General features: G+C 38.5%; 1 protein-coding gene across 2 annotated transcripts in view; it reads left to right on the top strand.

The window, feature by feature from the left end:
- Positions 1–18,602, top strand: part of gabrb3 (gamma-aminobutyric acid type A receptor subunit beta3) — a 53,428-nt gene extending 34,826 nt beyond the window's left edge. For both annotated transcript variants that reach the window (XM_014981767.2, XM_014981768.2), the window contains 7 exons: positions 6,272–6,492; positions 7,578–7,660; positions 8,095–8,232; positions 9,096–9,248; positions 12,227–12,471; positions 13,743–13,826; positions 14,923–18,602. In XM_014981767.2, coding sequence (XP_014837253.1) covers positions 6,272–6,492; positions 7,578–7,660; positions 8,095–8,232; positions 9,096–9,248; positions 12,227–12,471; positions 13,743–13,826; positions 14,923–15,270 — 1,272 coding nt within the window. In that variant the 3' untranslated portion in view covers positions 15,271–18,602. The remainder of the gene's footprint in view (positions 1–6,271; positions 6,493–7,577; positions 7,661–8,094; positions 8,233–9,095; positions 9,249–12,226; positions 12,472–13,742; positions 13,827–14,922) is intronic.
- The last annotated feature ends 422 nt before the right edge of the window (positions 18,603–19,024 follow it).

Below are 19,024 nucleotides of genomic sequence, written 5' to 3'. Positions count from 1 at the left end.
TGTTAAAACGCCACTGAGAGAAAAACCCTCAGTCTGGTTATTCATCATTGAAAGAAACAGAAACTCAGCTTTTAACCATCAAAATAGACATTTTGCCATTATTTTCCACTTAGTAGCTTCATTTTTTTGTACAGACTGTATCAAATATGAAAGCCATTTGAGACCAATAAACTCCACATTTTTTAAAACACACATTCCAACAAAATAAACAGTGGTGCAAGTCACTGGCATTCAAGAAATTATCTGAAAAGTAGTTTCTATTTCCTGACGAGGGAAGAGAATATTTTTATTTTAAGACATTTAGTATTCAATTAAAATACATAATGACATCAGAATTTTACACCTTGTTCACATAAACATAGAGTTAAAAACTACCTGTCTATTCAGGTTATTAACCATTGAAAAAAACAGAAAATCAGCCTTTGCTCTATATTTAACCATGACTTGTCAACTTTTTCCACCCTTTCTACTAATATAAATGGAAAAATGTGCTTGTACTATAAAAAAAAATTACAATTTCTACTTAGTAGCTTTGTTTATTGTATAGCCTGCTCCAAATAAAGAAAGAGGTAGCATGCAGCTGACCTTGATCTGCTCCATGAGACCCTGCAAAGACCCAGTTCTTTCAGATGTTTAACTTCTGTTTTTATTCAGCATAATGAGGCTGAGTAAAATTATCCAGCTTTACACCAGGCTGAAAAAGCTAGATTCACTATAAATAGTTAAAACTTGGACCTCATGTGTCCACAATCAGTTAACAGAAAAAAAAATATAATGGATGCAGAGACAGAAATCATCAAATGCACAAAAAGCCATCGTCTTGCACTTGAATCCTACAGGGAAGATCTGACTGTCTCGTGAAGCGATGATAGACACTCCTTACACAGGGCAGGAGCACTGAGTGCTATTCTTGTACTCCCAGCAGATACGGCAGTGTTAAGTCGACATAAACAGTGTTTAACTGGCACGCAGGAACCATGTCTGAGTGTGAGATAGTGAACTCTCCAAACTGAAGATGACGGGCTCACCCTCCCACCGGGTCTCATTTAGTCTCTGTTGCTGAAAACAAATGTTTTTCAGTGTCCCCTGTGGCCTGCATAACAAACAGCAGCCTAAACCAAAGTCCATCTGCAGGCATTTTTACGCTCAGCATTTAGAATATCTGTGTTTGTAGGCAATTTTTAGATCGCATGAAGGTTTGTGTTAATGTTCATTTGCAAAGTGAAGGTGATGCTGAAGTATGTGGCAAGTCTTAGGAGTTTTGTTATCAACACTGGTGCCTTATTTGTTGAACACTTAGCTCATAATGTAAAGGAATACATATTTTACAGAAACTACACTCACATTAGTTTACGTTTTATCCATCCACCATTTTCTGTACACCCTTGTGCCTTAATGGGATCAGGAGGGTCGCTGGTGCTTATCTCCAGTTAACAGTTTAGGTTTTATGTTCGTCCATTATTCTTTAGGACACAATCACACCAGTCTTGTTTAGTCTGCTTTAACCAAACTCTGGTTCGTTTGTCTAGAAAGTTAAATTTGTTTGGGGAAATGTGAAAAAAAGATAACTCTGGTCTGGCTAACAACCAAAGTCTCTCTTTGATTGAGGTGAATTCTAGTGCAGTTCGAATGTATATGTGAACATCTAGTATATCAGAGACCTCTCCAACAGCAGGAAGTGGACTATAGCAGAGGGGATTCTGGGAAAATACAACGCGTGGTTCAGCCATTTCTCCCGCTAGTACCAGCGGGAGAAATGGCTAGTGGTCTTTCACCAAAACTGCTAAAATCTGACGCTACTCCATTTTTGATTACATTACAAGTTGCGCTCATGTCTTCTTCAAAGGTTTTTGTGTCGTTTCCTTCAGTAGTTCATGTTGCAGCACCACCACAGGTGAGGAGGGGAATAGTTTTTTCAAAGGTTTTGCCATTTGAAAGCAAACCTCACCAACTGAGAATGTATCAAATATTGTAATTATGGTCCCGAATTGAATCAAGTCCGTCAGACTATCAAATGTGGGAACACCTTTAATCTCCTTTACGGTTTGGCCACATTCATGTTAAGTCTTGACCCTCATATGGATTTCTCTGGTGTTTTTATGTCCCATTTGAATGTTACAGATTATCAAACAAACAATAGTATCAGACAAAGATAGTATGAGTAAATACAAAATGCTTATTTTTATTAAGAACAACAACATTTCTAAACTAACCTGGTCCTACTGCATGTGAAAATTTAAAAGCCCCCTACATCTAAGAACCTTTGACAGCAAAAACTCCAATCCACAGTCATAAAGTCCTGGTCATGTTCACCTCTGTTCCCTGTTCTCTCCCTTTGTGGATAAAGGCTCTCACTGTGGTTCCCAGACGTCCCAAAGCTTTAGAAATCACTTCGTAACTCTTTCCCGATGTCAATGTTTATGTTTCTTATCTTGTCGAGTCCTGGATGTGTTGTGTTTTTTTTTTGGCGTGTTTTAGCTGACTTCCTGTTGTCAGACAACAGGTTTCTTAATTCTAGAGGTAAACAGGTAACCTGTAAAATTAAACTCAAAATAGCGTGGTTCATGTAGATAATTCCAGTTAAAAGATGAAAGTCTAATTTGTAAACTGCATTTTGTATTTACTCAAACTATGTTTGATGGTAATAAAAAAATGTTTGTTAATCAGAAGTAGTAAATTTGACCTAAAAAAGAAAAGCGGCAGACATCTGCAGGGCGTAAGTCTGTTTTCATTGCACTGTGTTAACAAGGGCTGCCTCTCTTAGCAGAGGGTTTGTTGCTGTTTGGATTCTTGAAATCTGGTTACAGATCAGTTTTAATACAGTTGTTGTCTTTCACAGTTATTAGTTTGTGAATTTCCCGTTTCATTTAATGAAATCCATTTATAGTCATCATCCTCAAATGTTGCTTGAGTTAGAAGTAGAGATGAAATTACGACAGAGTCAAATCTAATTTCCCACCCACTAAGATGTTTCTATTATAGGAGTTTAGCACCTAAATGGGCACTAATGTTTCTTTTACTAATAATAATAATACAGAATAAGTTAATAAGGGAACATCGATGTTCGTTCCTGCAGCGACTGAGAATACACCATTATTAACAGTGGGGCCGTTGCCTCTTTAGACCCAGCTAAAAGGCCTAATTTTAGTGTTTAGCTGTCCTACTTGTGTGACTGCAAGAAGAGCATTGTTGGACTTCCCATTGCGGATCTTCGTCTCAGGTTCTCGCTCCATGTTTTGCCAAGCTTCATCACTGGTCCGTTTCTGCTTTTTACGGGACGCTGGGTACACCTTTGTAATATATTTGGAAAATATAAAACTGGAAATTTTACTATAAAAAATTCCGTTGATGCATTTCAGATGATTGTTTCCCTTAATTAACCCCAACATAGAGCAGTTTTAATAATAACCACATGGAGTTAGACACTGTCTGAAGTTTCTTCTTTATACAGCATTTTATGCCAAAATCAGATGAGTTTGCCAGGGCAGAACAAAAACACAGGAAGCAGAAACAATGGGGAACTAACCCCGCTCTCGCTCCTTGCTGGAGGAACCAGCAAGGAGAGCAGAAGAAGTGTTTAAATTCTGCAAGGCTGAATGCTGGAACAAAAGACAGGGGCTGATGAGCTAACAGGATGCAGGTGTGAGGGGAGCCAGCAGAAATCAGCCCAAGGAGAGAGAGAGAGAGAGTGAGAGAGAGAGAGAGAGAGAGAGAGAGAGAGAGAGAGAGAGAGAGGCAGCAGGGGGCGAGCTAATGAGGAAGCTAAGAAAAAGAGTCTAGGAGACACAAGGAAGAAATAAACATGATAAACTGATCACTAGGAATAATCATGACATAATCAAAACCCCAAAACAACTGCTATAAAATAAAATAAACTTGACCCATCTAGAGACTGACTTATTCACCCCACAAAATACCTGCAAACACAGATTATCAAGTGTTTTTCTGTTTTCCTAGGATTGTTGAGATATTCTGTAGTTTAATCTAAACCATTCCACTGTAGCTCTGGCAGTGTGTTTAACCTATTCCAAACCTAGTACAGATTTTCTTCCATTATTTCTCTGTTTCACACCATCCACTTTCCTTTCAACTGATGAAAAGCATCACAAAGCCTGACAAATGCTGCCATGCTCTACGGTGGGATGGTGTCTTCAGGGTGTCTCGTCTGATCTGACCAGTGCACCTTGTAGCATCTGCATACGATGACAGCGCTTACCCTGAAATTTATTTAGGGATTTCAGAATAGACAAGACTGGACAGAGATGAAGGGAATTGTGTGGAGAATAATTTCAAAACACACCCAAGTTAATGAAGTTAGAAAATTCCAACTTTTGTACCTTGTGTATTAGGGGTGTAAAAAGTGTTTTCCCCCTTCCTGATTTTTTTTTTTTAACATATTTATCACATTTAAGTGTTAACTATCACACAAGTCAGCTAAGAGTGCATTTTTTAAATGAAACTGTTTGGTGTCAAGGGAGGAAAAAAATTGCAACCCTACATACCTCCCTGTGAGAAAAAAGTGAATTTTCGGTGGTGACTAACCCACCGAGGCCTGGAATGTATCGGACCAGATCAGTGAAGAGAAATGTTGGAGGTTCTGCTTCGGAGAAGCTAAGGTATCGTTATAGGAAAGCTGCTGAAGTGGGATCTGAAGATCTTAAGCTGTTTAAAATAGCCACAACCCAGACGTGAAAGGAGTGTGTTGGTAGAACTTCTTTGCCGTAGCGTAAGAGCTGTTGTGCAACGCTGATTCATCAGCCCACATATGCAGAACGGCATCCTGCCTTTACAGAAGCCGTGAAGGAGTCAGGAGGGGGGGAAGAGTATCTCTAAACAAGGAGAAAAAACAACCGAATAACCCCATCAGCATGAAACGGGTGTTGAGAAAATACGGTGGATCCACTGCACAGCCATCATCTAGTGTGACAGATGAAAATGCCCGCTGTGTGGTTTAATAAAACAAATGAATCCTGGACAGTAAACAGGGACAAGCTTTCAACACACTGGAAGAGACACTTATTGTACATAGGCTGAATTATTTATAGGACTTTATCTGGATCATATTACATTCTCAGATCGCAGAGTGTAATTCATTCAGCTCAAAACGAGCTGGAAGTTCGTCAGTCCTCCCTGGAGAGAACGCGCTTTTTACGCCCGGGTCGTTTCGTCCCGACACACTGCTTCGGTGTGAGATTTTTGCCCGCTTTTGCAACACTTCATCCTGTAAATGTGCCACTTCAGCGAGCATTTTCGTGTTTTTATTTATTTCCCAAGACCTGCTTATTTATTTAAGAGAGCATTAGTCAGCAGAACAAAACCAAGAGAGCTTGTAAAGAGCTCCATTAAGAGCCAGGAGAAGCTATTGTGTTTGATGGATCAACTTATGGGAGGTTGCTGCAAATGAAAGCTTAATGAATGATTCATGCCTCTGCAGGTATGGCTGGTAGTAATTAATAATAGCTATCAATATAAAAAGAAAACATTATTTATCAGCTTCAAACTGAATTTCAAACTGAAGTGATTGAAGCTGATCAATCAGCTGATCATCAGTTTCCCCCAGAAAACTTGTTAAGCCTGGTGGGGCGGTCGTCCACCCTCCTAATAGAGAAATGTCTGTTTTTGAGGTAAAAATGTTTAAAGTTGACAGGAAACTTGGAAATATGACCAGGTAATTATGTGTTACTGGAAGACATTTTTAGCAATACCTAAACACCAACTGCAAAGTTTAAAAAAAAAAAACACGCAAACATAAAAAAAATATACAATTAAAATAAATATACATTTTTTGCACTTCAGTTGTTTCATCCTTATTAAAGTGACCAAAATTTGTTGATCCTTTATCTGTGATTTGTCAGTTTATTTATTGAAGCTGTTGGCATGTAGACCAGTAAAGACAGGCAGTGGCTATGGAGTTAGTGGTGTATAAAACGGTGTAATAAATAAATGGTTCTCAGCCTGGTGGGGGCGCAGTTAAACCCTGGTGGCCCGCCAGGCTTATAATACACCGAGGGAAACTCTGATTTCTTATTGTGTTGGTTCTGAAAATGTGATTGCTCCTGGCAGATTGTACTTATTCCCATAAATATCACTTTTGTTTCCTGTGAAAAAAAGCTGCAAACATGACATGGTGAATTTCTGTGATTCATCTCAAAATTTCTGAGTTTTTTTCTAGCAAATTTACTCCTCTTTTTTTTTTTTTTTGTCTACAATGGCCCCTGTACGCCATCGTGCTGTCTTAAGGTACATGACTGCATTCTTTTATTTTCCACAGGACTACACGCTGACCATGTACTTCCAGCAGTACTGGAGGGATAAGAGGCTGGCCTACGTGGGGATTCCCCTCAACCTGACGCTGGACAACAGAGTAGCAGACCAGCTCTGGGTCCCAGACACATACTTCCTCAACGATAAGAAATCCTTTGTGCACGGGGTCACGGTTAAGAACCGAATGATTCGACTCCACCCGGATGGAACCGTCCTCTACGGACTCAGGTGAGAAGTGTTCTTTCTGTGAGAATGTACGTCTAATATTATTTAAAGTTAGCAGTTTTGACATGTTTATTCAGGATAGGATTAGTGACTAGCTTCTCATTCGGTTGTTAAAGGTTTAATGGAGAAACTCTGTTTTGATCATGTGCTGAAGGCAGAGTTTTGGAAAGAGCAGGAGCTTCTTAAAGAGACAGAGGCCTAATTTTAAGGCATTAATTTTCTAAGTCCAGTTTGTCATTGCACTTTTATAATAGCTTAAGGTAACATAGTTTCTTGATTGCACTATAAAATAGCATATGTGCCTTGAAAATACATAACACTTCCTTTTTAAAACGATATGAATTAAGAAATATTTCCATTGCTACATATTTTTCTCTACGTCTGGGAAATAAATTGATATCATCAATAAACTGAAAATTTGGTTCTTTGAAGGTTTAATTTTTGGAAAATCAGGATTTTTTCACCAATGTAAGGCCTGTCATTTTGTTTGATGACCATGTTTTCCTAATTTAGGCTGTATTTTTTTTTCCAAGTATGAGAATAAAGTCATAATATTAGTAGATTAAAGTTGTACATTTATGACAACTCCAACACAAAGAGAGTTATACAAATTAAACTTTGGTATGAGTTTTACAGATAAGGAAACACTTAACTCTGTGGAAGCATTTTTGTCATTAAAAGCAACTTTTTTTCTCTTAATTTTAAGACATTCTAGTAAAATTGTGTCTTTATCCTTCCAATATTATGACTATATTCACTGTAGTCCGGCCCTTCTACTCTGTTGTTCAACTCACACAAGGAATGACTGAAATAAAAGCCACTTTTGAAAATATTTTCTATAATTTGTCATTTTTTTTATTTCTAATTTTTTTTAAAAAAGAAAGCAAGAAAAAACTCTATTAAAATCGTAATTTGGATCTGGAATGAAAAAATGTTATTTTTAAGCCATATGTTTCAGCCGTACTGTTCTGACTTATTTTGGTGCAAACCCAGAACATGTCGGGCCGCACCCCACTCCATTCTAATTTTGCTGTGACTCGAGGCCGGATTTTCCTAATCACTTCCCCACTTTTCTGTTTTTGTGTCAGAATCACGACGACAGCGGCCTGCATGATGGACCTGCGGCGATACCCGTTGGACGAACAGAACTGCACTCTGGAAATCGAAAGTTGTACGTCTCAAGCCTCTTTTGCTTAGTAGAAGAAACAGGGGCAGATGGCCTCACTTTCCCATCACTTAAAATTATGAAGAGTGCAGCGAGCCTCATAAAAAAGACTCTTACACTCATCGTCTCGCGGGGGGGACGGAAACTGCACAGGCAGCTGAATTGCTCTGGATTTATGAACCTGTCATATCTGGGCGATATTACTGGCCGCAGCCTCTCTAGCTAAACTTTGTCCATGCAGACTGGTTTTAGCATTAGCAAGCTCTGCAATCTGAGGCCGCTATCTGAGCGGCCATGAAAGTATTGACAGCTATAGATCACATGCACCCATTTTCATCTCAGTCAATCAAGAAATCACTGATTGACGGACAAAGTGAACAAATTCACTTTGTCCGTCCATCTCATGAGAATCACACCTTGTTCCTGGTTTTCCCTCGCAGACGGGTACACCACAGACGACATAGAGTTCTACTGGAAAGGGGGAGACACGGCCGTTACCGGGGTGACCCGGATCGAGCTTCCTCAGTTCTCTATAGTTGACTACAAGCTCGTCTCCAGGAACGTGGTCTTCTCCACTGGTAGGTGGAAGGGAGTTGGGACAACGGTGGTCAAAGGTCGCAGATCAGATCTTACATTACGTCTCTGCCAGAGGCGAGTAGAGAACCCAAAAATTGTCCTCGAGTAAGAGTAGCACTTCAACAAATTTCTACTCAAGTAAGGGTAAAAGGAGGAAATTTTACTCAAGTAAGAGTAGCACTGCGTAGTAATACTCCTAAAGCTAAATGTAACTAGTTAGTACCCAACTCTGGCGTCTGCGTGTAGCTTGAAGGATTAGAGACAGCATACAGAGGCTGCGTGTGTCCCTGTTTGTCTTGATGAATAATAGAGTATAATATAATCACACTGCTTTTACCTTAAGCAATAAATTATTTTCTCTTTCTCTTATTAGAAGGAAAGGAGAGCTTGTTCTGCACAGTTAATTAGAATGTATTATGTGCAGAGGGCTATAAAATCGTGCTAGCTCTGTTATGTTTACAGATGCATCTCAATAAATTAAAATATCATCAAAAAGTTTATTTAGCAACACAGGGAAACTTTATTGTGCTATATAGATTCATGACACACTATGCGATTTATTTCTGTTCATTTTGGTGGTCATGGCTTACAAACATTAGGTTTTCACCCAAAATCTGTGTTTAATAAATCCATATTGTATATGTTTTCCAGTTTGAGCTGATTTACTCGTATGAATAAACTTTTTTTTAATGATGTTCTTACCTGTGTAAAACACCACCCAGCTTTCAAACGCTCCTTATTTGGTCAAATCTCCTTTTTTTTTTTTAAATCAGAGTATTCCAGAACTTTGACACCAATCCTGAAATCAAACCAAAGTGACTGGCGAATCAAAGTCAGCTGCTTCCTCTTCCGCCTTGTCTTGCAGGTGCCTACCCTCGCTTGTCACTGAGCTTCAAGCTAAAGCGAAACATCGGATACTTCATCCTGCAGACGTACATGCCCTCCATCCTCATCACCATCCTGTCCTGGGTGTCCTTCTGGATCAATTATGACGCCTCCGCTGCCAGGGTGGCTTTAGGTATGATGTGACCCGAGCAGGAAATGTTAACATACATGGTGTTTGTTGGAGAGGAAAATAGACCGATTAAAATATACAGTAAGTAGAGAAAGGAATTCCAGGCAAAAGCACTCGCATACATTGACGTTTTTGTGCATTCTGTCATGTTGTAACTGCAAGCTGTATTTTATTGGAATTTTATTGCTGGCCCAACACAATATAAATCATCACTGTAAAACTGAAAAATATACAGACAATATTCAATGGTTTAACATATTATATGTGAAACCCATGTCATAATACATTCATCATTCATTTGCATTTGTTCCGAGGAGGATTAGGGTCACTGAAACACAACAAAACAAGAAAGTGTCTCCCCATTCTGACTTTTTTCTCAGAAGATCAAAAGCAGAATTCAGAGATCAAAGTCAGAATTCAGAGATCAAAGGCAGAATTCAGAGATCAAAGTCAGAATTCAGAAAACCAAAGTCAGAATTCAGAGATCAAAGGCAGAATTCAGAGATCAAAGTCAGAATTCAGAGTAAAAAAAACTTACAGTTCTGAAATTAAAGTCAGAATCCTGAGAAAAAAAAGTCAAAATTCTTTCTTTCTTTTTTTTATTTAGTTGTTCGTTCCCATCAGCCTGTCTGAGGCTGCAGCCTTGTCGTGTAATAAGATACTCATGTAGATCTACTGACCTACTGGCACTGGGAGTAATGGTGCTTTCAGATGGGAACATCCTTACAGGAAGAGTCTTTATATCAATCAGAAAGTTAAAAATTTACTTAAAGCTCAAAGTCATCCAGTTACGGAGTGAAAATTCAAGCTCATCTGTTTCCATTTGAAGCAAAGTTCCAGAATCGGTGTCAGCTGTGCTTTCTGAAAACACAGTACTCCTTCTAACTCGATTGCCTTAATGGAAACCCTCATTCAGCTTCACTGCGCTCTAAGTGCTCCCCGTGTTAGGAAGAGCACATTATGGCAAGCGATCATTAAATCTCAGCTATGTGTACAAAGTGATGAGACGGTGTGGAGTATTTCAGGAGGTTCTGTGGACAGCCGGGTTTGGAAGCTCCTCCTCAGACTCGTAGCTCTGTAGGAAAGCAGACTCCTGCCGTTTGTCTCCTTCAGTGCCATCTCCTGGAAAAGGCCGCGCTCTGAGGCGGCGCAGGATCAATGAAAGTTAATCACTGAGCCGTCTCAGTTCAGTCACAGTGTGGGTGATGATTCACAAATTCCTTCTTTTCTCCTGCTGGTGGGAACTTCCTGGGTAGTTCTCTGGCGTCATATACATTACATCCACTCATCATCAGGATCATTATCATATTAGGTGTGGGCTTTTAATGATGTATTTGAAAATATCTTTTTCCCATGTTGGACTAATGAATATACAAGAACTACTTAAACTGAATCGGACGTACAAGTTTGAATTTCTTGTGGATTTCTTTTTCTCTGCTCCCCATGCATTCAAAAATGTACATATAATATTTATGTACATTATTACATGTAATATATTCATTTTATATATATATATATATATATATATATATATATATATATATATATATATATATATATATATATATATATATATATATATATATATATATAATAAAAATCATTTTATACATATATTCAGCTATATACAGTACACACACCTCGTAACTAGGGCTGGATGATATGACTTAAATAAAGAAATCTAAGACTTTTTTTTTCATACCAAATTTGATTTCTGATTTTATTTTTTTTCTTGATCTCCACACTTTAAAAGTGGAGTATAAAACTTTTATTAAAATTAGTTTTTTGCATATTTGTTAAAACTGTCACCATATCGTGAGAGTATGTTATGAGATAGGTAATCTGAAAACATCGATCTTCTCCATCTCCTCTCTGTGCTATTATTGACGTCTGAAGAACTGCATCCAATCAGAGTCAAGAGGAGGGTCTTACCGCTGTAATCACCTTATGTACTCACTGCTAAATATTCTAATAGCAGAGACTACAGGAAAACCATTTGTCCAATGTCATTGGTGGCAATACTGAGCATTGATGACAGGCTATGCTAACTGCAGTGTAGCAGAGAGCAAAGGGGGAGGTAAAAAAAAAAAAAAAAAAAAAATATATATATATATATATATATATATATATATATATATATATATATATATATATATATATATATATAAATGATATACTGCAGCTTTGAGATAAATTACAACTGACAAAACATATTTTCAAAAACTGGCTCCTATTTCAATCATCCCCACTGCAAGTTGACCAAATTCAAAGTTCAAATAAATGCAAACTGTACAACACGCTTGTCAAACAAGATGGTGGACCTTGGAGACCCACAGAGAGCATTGGTTGTGGGGAAAAAAAAATAATAATGCAGATCTTCCTAAAATTAAGACTTTGAAAGCAAAAAAATTTGACGAATCAATAAAGTGGATTTATTGCCCTGCAACACCAGTAGCATTTGTAAAAATGTCCTTCTCCAAGTTCCAGAGAAATATTAGAGGGACTGTTTTATGTGTACCTTTGAGCCTGTATGTATAATTTTGAATATATAATAGATTAAGCACATTTACATCAAATACGACTAGATTAAATTTAGACTAGGACCAGTTGTTATTCTTAACATAATAATAATAATAATAATAATAATAATGTTTTATAATCATTCCACCACAAAAAAGTATAGCTTAAGTAAATGATTCAAAGCTCTAGATGAATATGATATTCATGACATTGATGATTATATGTAAACATCTTCCCAGCACTGTATGAGCTGTAAAAAACATATCAAATATTAGGAGTTTTTCTTTTTTTTAAGAAATTGACTATTTGTATCAAGTTGGATGCTTAAAAAGTGAGGCTTTGTGTTGGCGCAGTCAGCACTGTGAAAAGGTTTTCAGAAAACATTTGACGGAACGGGAGGCGCAGTGACATCTTTCTTTGTGTTGGGGTTCCCCTGCTAACCGGACTGTGATTCCCTCCAGGGATCACCACCGTGCTGACCATGACAACCATCAACACCCACTTGAGGGAAACCCTCCCCAAGATCCCCTACGTGAAAGCCATCGACATGTACCTGATGGGCTGCTTCGTGTTTGTTTTCCTGGCGTTGCTGGAGTACGCCTTCGTCAACTACATCTTCTTCGGACGCGGTCCGCAGATGCAGAAGAAACTGGCTCTGAAGGCGCTGAAGGCAAATAACGAGCGCGGCAGGTTTGACCGACCCAAGGTGGGAAATACCAAATTGATGACAAAGTGGAAATTGCCAATATCATGTGACTTGTGTTGTTGTTGTTTTCTACTTTGCATGGAATCCAATATTGGCAGCAACAGCAAAATGAAAATGCATTTGATTGTACTTTGTTCTGCTTCAGCCTGGAGTCATTAAAGTTAATAAAGTTACAGCAACTTGTAGTTAGGTTTGATGTCATTTTTTCAAAAACAAATAGACGAAAAAATAAATAAATGAAATGGTAATGATTTGATTCATTTACAATTTTAACTTACTGCACTCTCTGCTGTGGGAGAGCCTTCACTGCGTTGTTGTTTTTTTTATGGTGGCAGAGCTTTAGCAGCAAATTATTTAAGCTGCTGATTCAAGCTTTGTCATCACTGTTGATTGGTATTTATTGCTGCAGGCAGTCAGCCTCCATCTTTACAAGTCAGCATGGAACAATAACCTTATCTGAAGGTTTGGACTTTCAGTGTCACTTAGAGCCAAAGAGACAATGGAGACTGCACACACTTAGTTATAAAGGAAGGACGGTCTATCAAACGGTTCTGGTTAGAGGTCAGAGGTTTATATCCATTGACAACGAATTGTGTGTATGGCCATGAATTCATTTCAGGTTATTAATTATGCATTTGTGCCTTTCTTTTTTCCTCCAGTGTGAAACACCAAACTTTTATAAATTTTAAAAACTACGTTTCAGTGATCGAGTTTTGTCTCATATCCTCAGGGTCAAAATTATGCATTCATGCTTAAGATCTACATACACCTTCACTATTATCTGCTTAACAAATGTTGCAAGCTTTTTACCCTGTGCTCGGTCTGGTAGGGGTCGCATTTACCCTGTGTGAGCTCCTACAAGGTTTTTTGTGTGTGTGTGTGGTTTTGAAAACTACGTTCAACCAAATATTATGATGCCTTTGCATACAATAAATCCTGTACATATAATTTAGTGAAAATTCACAACTTTTGAATCCGATTCTTGTTTCATAAAAGTAGTTTGTTAAAATGAATCCACCAGATTGAATGGGACTCTTGTCTGTGATGAATCTATGTACATTTCTGTCTGTAAGTACATAATTCATGAAAAGAAGAATTTTAAGGAGCAAGCTTTTAAACATTAGACTAACAGTGACTCTAGTTCAATCATCCTAGTGTGAATCTTCTATTGGGTGACCTTTCTGACTCCTCTAAAGCTGAAATACTGTAAGAACCTTCAGCGCCTACCTGATCTAAACTCAGAGGACATTATTTCTGTTTCTTTCTTCTAGTCCATTCTGGAAGGAGTCAACTGGAAGACCTCGTCATCTCTTAAACAGTCCAATCAGGTTCAGAGCCGCCGTCACTCGCATCAGGTGAGCGTCCGCCCCAGCCAGCTGGGTTTTAAAAACCATCATTTAAAACATGTTTCAGTTGCAATTTAAAGCTGCATTATGTCACTTTTACCTGCCTTTCTCTCTGTGCAAACTAGAAACAGCCAATCAGAGCCAGGGGGTGGGGCTTAGTGCTGTTAATCACAATCTTGCTTTCTGCTACGCCTTCGCTTCTCCCTGTCTGCAGAGCTTGTTGTGAATACTAAGGCTAGTGAGCATGGCCACCGATGATGGTGGATGAGTGCTTTTTTCTGTAGCAAGTTGTTTCTCCGCCATTAGCTCATTTAGGACCATGTACCTGAGTTGATTGACAGTGCTAAGATCCTCCTGGCTCTTCTTTTTGTTTGGGAGTGGTGGTTTCTTCAGATTTCCTCCACCAGGAAAGAGGTGGAGGAAATCGATCTTTCCACAGATTATCTGTCTCATCTTACACTGTCACTGTCATATTTTAACGTGTAAAAAAAAACACATTCTTAAAACACTAAAAAAAAAATCAACTTTCAGCCATTTTTTTGTGTTGTCAATCATTAAAGCTATTTTTTTTGTGTGGTTTTTCTTCATTGAATTGAATAAATTGATGTACTTGTTCACCAATCCATACCAGATTGGATTGGAAAGAGTGTCAGTTTACCTTGTCTTATATATTGTCACCTTCCTCAAATAATGACCGAAATCATTTTGTGCCAAAAGTTATTTTTGTCAACTAAAAAAAAAAAAAAAATCACCATCTCTTTCTTTCCAAAAGATGTTTTGGGCAAAACAAAAACAACACTTTTGGCCATTATTTGAGGAAGGTGACAGTACAGAATTTGCTACGTTATAACGTTGTGCCCTTTGTATTTATCTCAGCTTTCTGTGATTTATCTCTTCCTGTGTGGAAAGCTGCAGTCGCCATGACAGTAGTAACAGGGGCATCTAGTGCGACCTTGATCTGATTTGTGTGAAGTGATTTAACTTTGGGACAGAGGACCCTTCTCTCCGAAGGCCGCTCTGCGTTTTATCCCATCTGTGATGTCATCGAGGCCATTTTTTGTTTTTTTGTTTTTTAAACCTGGCTGCCGTCTGCGTTTTCTCCTAGGTCGACTCCCACGGGAACATTCTGCTGACGTCCTTGGAGATCCACAACGAGGTGGGGAGCAACGAGGTCACCACCACCCTGAGCGAGACACACAACTCCACCTCCATGACGTTCGACAACTCGGGGGTCCAGTACAGGAAGCCCAGCGCACCCAACGAGGCGGGCCGCCACAGTCTGGACAGGAACGCGCAGTTCAAAAAAACCCGCCTGCAGAGACGATCGTCACAGCTTAAAATCAAAATCCCCGACCTCACCGACGTGAATGCCATCGACAGGTGGTCGCGGATTATATTCCCCTCCGCCTTCTCCCTATTCAACATCATCTATTGGCTTTATTACGTCCACTAACACACTGTGGTTTGGTTTTGTTTTTCTTTTTTTGTTTTTTTTGTTTTAAACCCATCTTTGTCTCGTTCCGTTCTGGAATCGGAGAGAACGTTTCGATGCAACACACCTAACGTGGTCAAAGTCCCGAACATTTCTGGGCATAGCGAGTGCAGACTTTGGCCGAGAGAGCCGTCACTCAGACTGTGTGACGTCATGTGGGTTTTTACCAGGGGGGGAAAGACTTTGAACAGCTGGGAGACGAAACATCTTTGCACCGCTGGAGATCTGTTGCTAGGACACCGGTGTTTTTAACGTGATCGCATTATCGCGGGTCTCTTTATAGCAATGATATTATTTGTCTACAAGTCTTCACTTTGGCTAATGTGGATGCTCAGATTTCTACCTGCAGACTAAAATCTGTCTTAATCGTTGGATGTTTTGGAGAAATATTGTGGTTTTTAGCTCAGTTCAAGTGAAATCACTGATGAGTCTTACAGTGCCTTGCAAAAGGATTTAAACCCCTTGAATGTTTCCACGTTTTATCACATTTTAACCACTGATTCGAATGTATCAACATTTATTTTATGTGATAGACCAAAATGCCCAACTGGCGCAACATTTTAGGAGTGAGATAAACAATTTTGAAAATCTACATGATTCCATTGTTGTTCTGGCTGAATGTTTTAGATCAAAGTCCTACTGGATGGTGAACGGCTTTTCCAATTTTAAATTTTCTGTAGCTTTAAACAGATTTTATATTTCTTTTCTTTTTTTTTTCAGGATTGGCGTCCAGATAATCTCGTGTGCAGAGTTACTTGGTGTTCCTGACGCTGTTTGTTCTCTAACAAACTTCTTCACAGAACAGCTGGATTCATACTGAAATTAAATTACACACATGGTTTTTGTTTTCTAACTAAGACTGCCAAATTTTGTTTAGGGCATTAGTGTGTCGATCTATCACATAAAGTCCCAATAAAAACAAAAAAGTTTGAGTTTGGCATGTGATAAAAGGTGAGAAGTTCAGGGAAGTTTGAACGCTTCTGCAAGGAAAGGAGAGCCAGTGGCTTGTTGGGTAAAAAGTGGAAATGGGTGAGAGCTGGCAACAACGTTGCCAAAGATCCAAACGTCTGGCGTTGCTTTGCTTTGGAGTTGATGCCACTAAGTGGTTCTCTTGCTCTTTTGCTCGCTGGAACCTCTGCAAACTTTCTGAAATGCAATGTACCAGGGTAAACGCATATTCATTGTTACATGTTACTTTACCTTAAAATTCCTACTGTTACTGCAAGAAAGGGCGATCACAGCCACCACATTACTGAAACCTACTTTTCTTATTCTCAGCCGGTCAGACAAAGAAAGCTTGGAAATTTGTTTACATAAAAAAGAATAACTAATGTCGGTGGATTATCTGTGTGTTTGTAAAAAAAAAAGAAAAAAAAACTCCTTAGGTTTAATTTGGTCTGTCTTACCCGAAACAATTGATGTCATTGTGTCTTTGATGCTAACTTACATTATCTGTCAAGTTTGTTCAACACCTGGCAAAGTATACCCTATGCTTTTGCTTTGTGTAACATACAACATACAGCTGGAAAGGCAAGGTATTTATTATCGAAATAACGCCAAGCCAACAACAATCAAAACTAAAATGTATAGTTAAAGGCAACTGGTATATATAATTTCCAACATTAATAAATATATTTTTTTTCACCAAGATTTTTTTTCTGATAATCCAGTTAAGTAAAGCGGGGCTCTGTTATGACATGGACAAAAAGGAAAGGCCATAATTCACTTAGATGGATAATAAATAAAATGAGCATTGTCTTCCTAACACCTTAAAGGTCCATCAACTTCAGTGTAACCTGTTAATGAAGTCGAAACTCTGACTGACTCCCTGCAGTGAAGTAACCTGTTTTATAGCCACAGGCTCCGCCCACAAGACGAGAAAATAAAACAATTACATCTAGTTTAAGTAAGCTCTTTTCAAAGTTTAAACAAATAAGACAATAAATAAACAATAATAGTAATGAAAAAAGAAACCTGCAATTAAAACGCAATGCTCAATTTGATAGAAAACAATTAATGTACAACGTTACTGCTACGTCATCACGTAACTCCCTCCCGGTGCCCTTTAATCCAGAAATAGCTTTGTTTGAAAGTCTGAACCGAGAAAATGTTTGACATTGGTAATTACAAGCTAGGAAGGATATGACAACTTTGTGCACCCACGACGAACCGCGCCGGTTTGTGCTGAAACCAAAAAGTAAGTTCTGTCGCGTGTGTGTGTGTGTGTTTGAGTGTCAGCACGGACTTTGCTGTAGCACTATGGCAAAAGGTCCAAAGAGAATTAGGCAAGAAAGAAAGAAAACAAGACACCAGGTCCCGATGAATGTTTAGGCACCAATATGGAAATTTGGGTCGACATCAATATTCGATATCATTTCTTGAATATTCGATATTATTTTAACACATATATTTTACATCCTTTCCGACACCTTAAAAAAATAAATAAATAAAGACTGCTGACTTCACCTTCTCTGCTTCAGATAATTTTGAAAAATGTAGTTTTTTTTATATTGGTTATTAATATTGGCTCAGTCATATTAATCTGGCGGTGCTGACATGTTACATAATGATGCCGATGTTAGTGCCGATGTATCGTTGAAATTCCAACTGATGATGTAAGTAAATAAAGACGAATTTACTCCTTTCCAAAGTCAAACAGAAAAATCCTTTCAATAAAACCTTTTATTGTCTTTTGTACTGTTAACAACTCTGGACAAACCGCTGGCAAAATATCAGACTTTGATTAGACTATGAAAGAGTTTTGATTAAGTGCTAAGCTGTGACTGGTCTGTCTCTTTATATCTGGGCTGAGCTTCCTGTTTTAATGTGAAGCTACATAAACAGTCGTCTGGCTGTAAAAAAAAATAAAAAAATGTTTTATTTTTTTTATTTACCAGATTTTGGGTTCATATGAAAAAAAACAACTTTAAATGATTTCCCACTTTTGTCATCATGCTTTCTGTACCAATCTATTCTTGATATTTCTGGTGAAACTATTATTCACAGCGAACTTCACACTGGACTTTTCTTTCTTTTTGTCTCATTACATGGCGTTAGAGCAGTAACTGGGGTTGTCGTTTAAAAACTTGTCATCAAGCCGTTTTCCGTGAAGTCTGGATGTACATACTATCACAGAACATTTTCTCTCAGCTCAACTTAACTCACATTGGCTATGTTGTCATCATTGTTTTGCTCAGTGATTTCCAGCCTTGCCTTGTTTCGTTTTTGTTAGTCCTCACGAAATATTACGATTTCCTGTTTGTGATTGAAAAAATATAAAAGTCGAACAAACAGTTTGAGATGATTTTTATTCTTTTCCTGAAGGCCCAGCCAGGAAGTGAACTTCCCCACTGCTGCCCCAAATCCTCTCCCTGCAAAGTAAGGAAGGGCCTAGAAAGTTTCTACAATAACTGAAAAAAGGGGGTAAAAAAGAATAGAAAAGAAAATAAAAGCTGCTGGCAGACACAGCTTGCGACGCACCATCTGCACTGCTTGCCTGAGCGGCTTGCAGCGCGTAGGAGTGACACCACCTGTCAGAAGTCCGCCGAGCTCTGCGACACGCGGGAGCTCCTGCCTTATGGAACACTAGTCTCTATAAGAAGTCAAAAAAAAGCAGAAGAAGAAAACACTCATGTGAGTTTGGAAAGGTTTCTAATTATTTAACAAGCGGCTCCTTTTGAAAACTTGTCTCCACAAATTAAAATCGGTCATCAGT

The sequence above is a fragment of the Poecilia mexicana genome, unplaced genomic scaffold, assembly GCF_051168715.1.
Source record: "Poecilia mexicana isolate PSO_F unplaced genomic scaffold, ASM5116871v1 scaffold_4, whole genome shotgun sequence".
In the NCBI taxonomy this organism is placed as follows: Eukaryota; Metazoa; Chordata; class Actinopteri; order Cyprinodontiformes; family Poeciliidae; genus Poecilia; species Poecilia mexicana.
The sequence above is the reverse complement of the archived record's forward strand: the minus strand, read 5'-3'. Positions and strand labels throughout refer to the sequence as shown.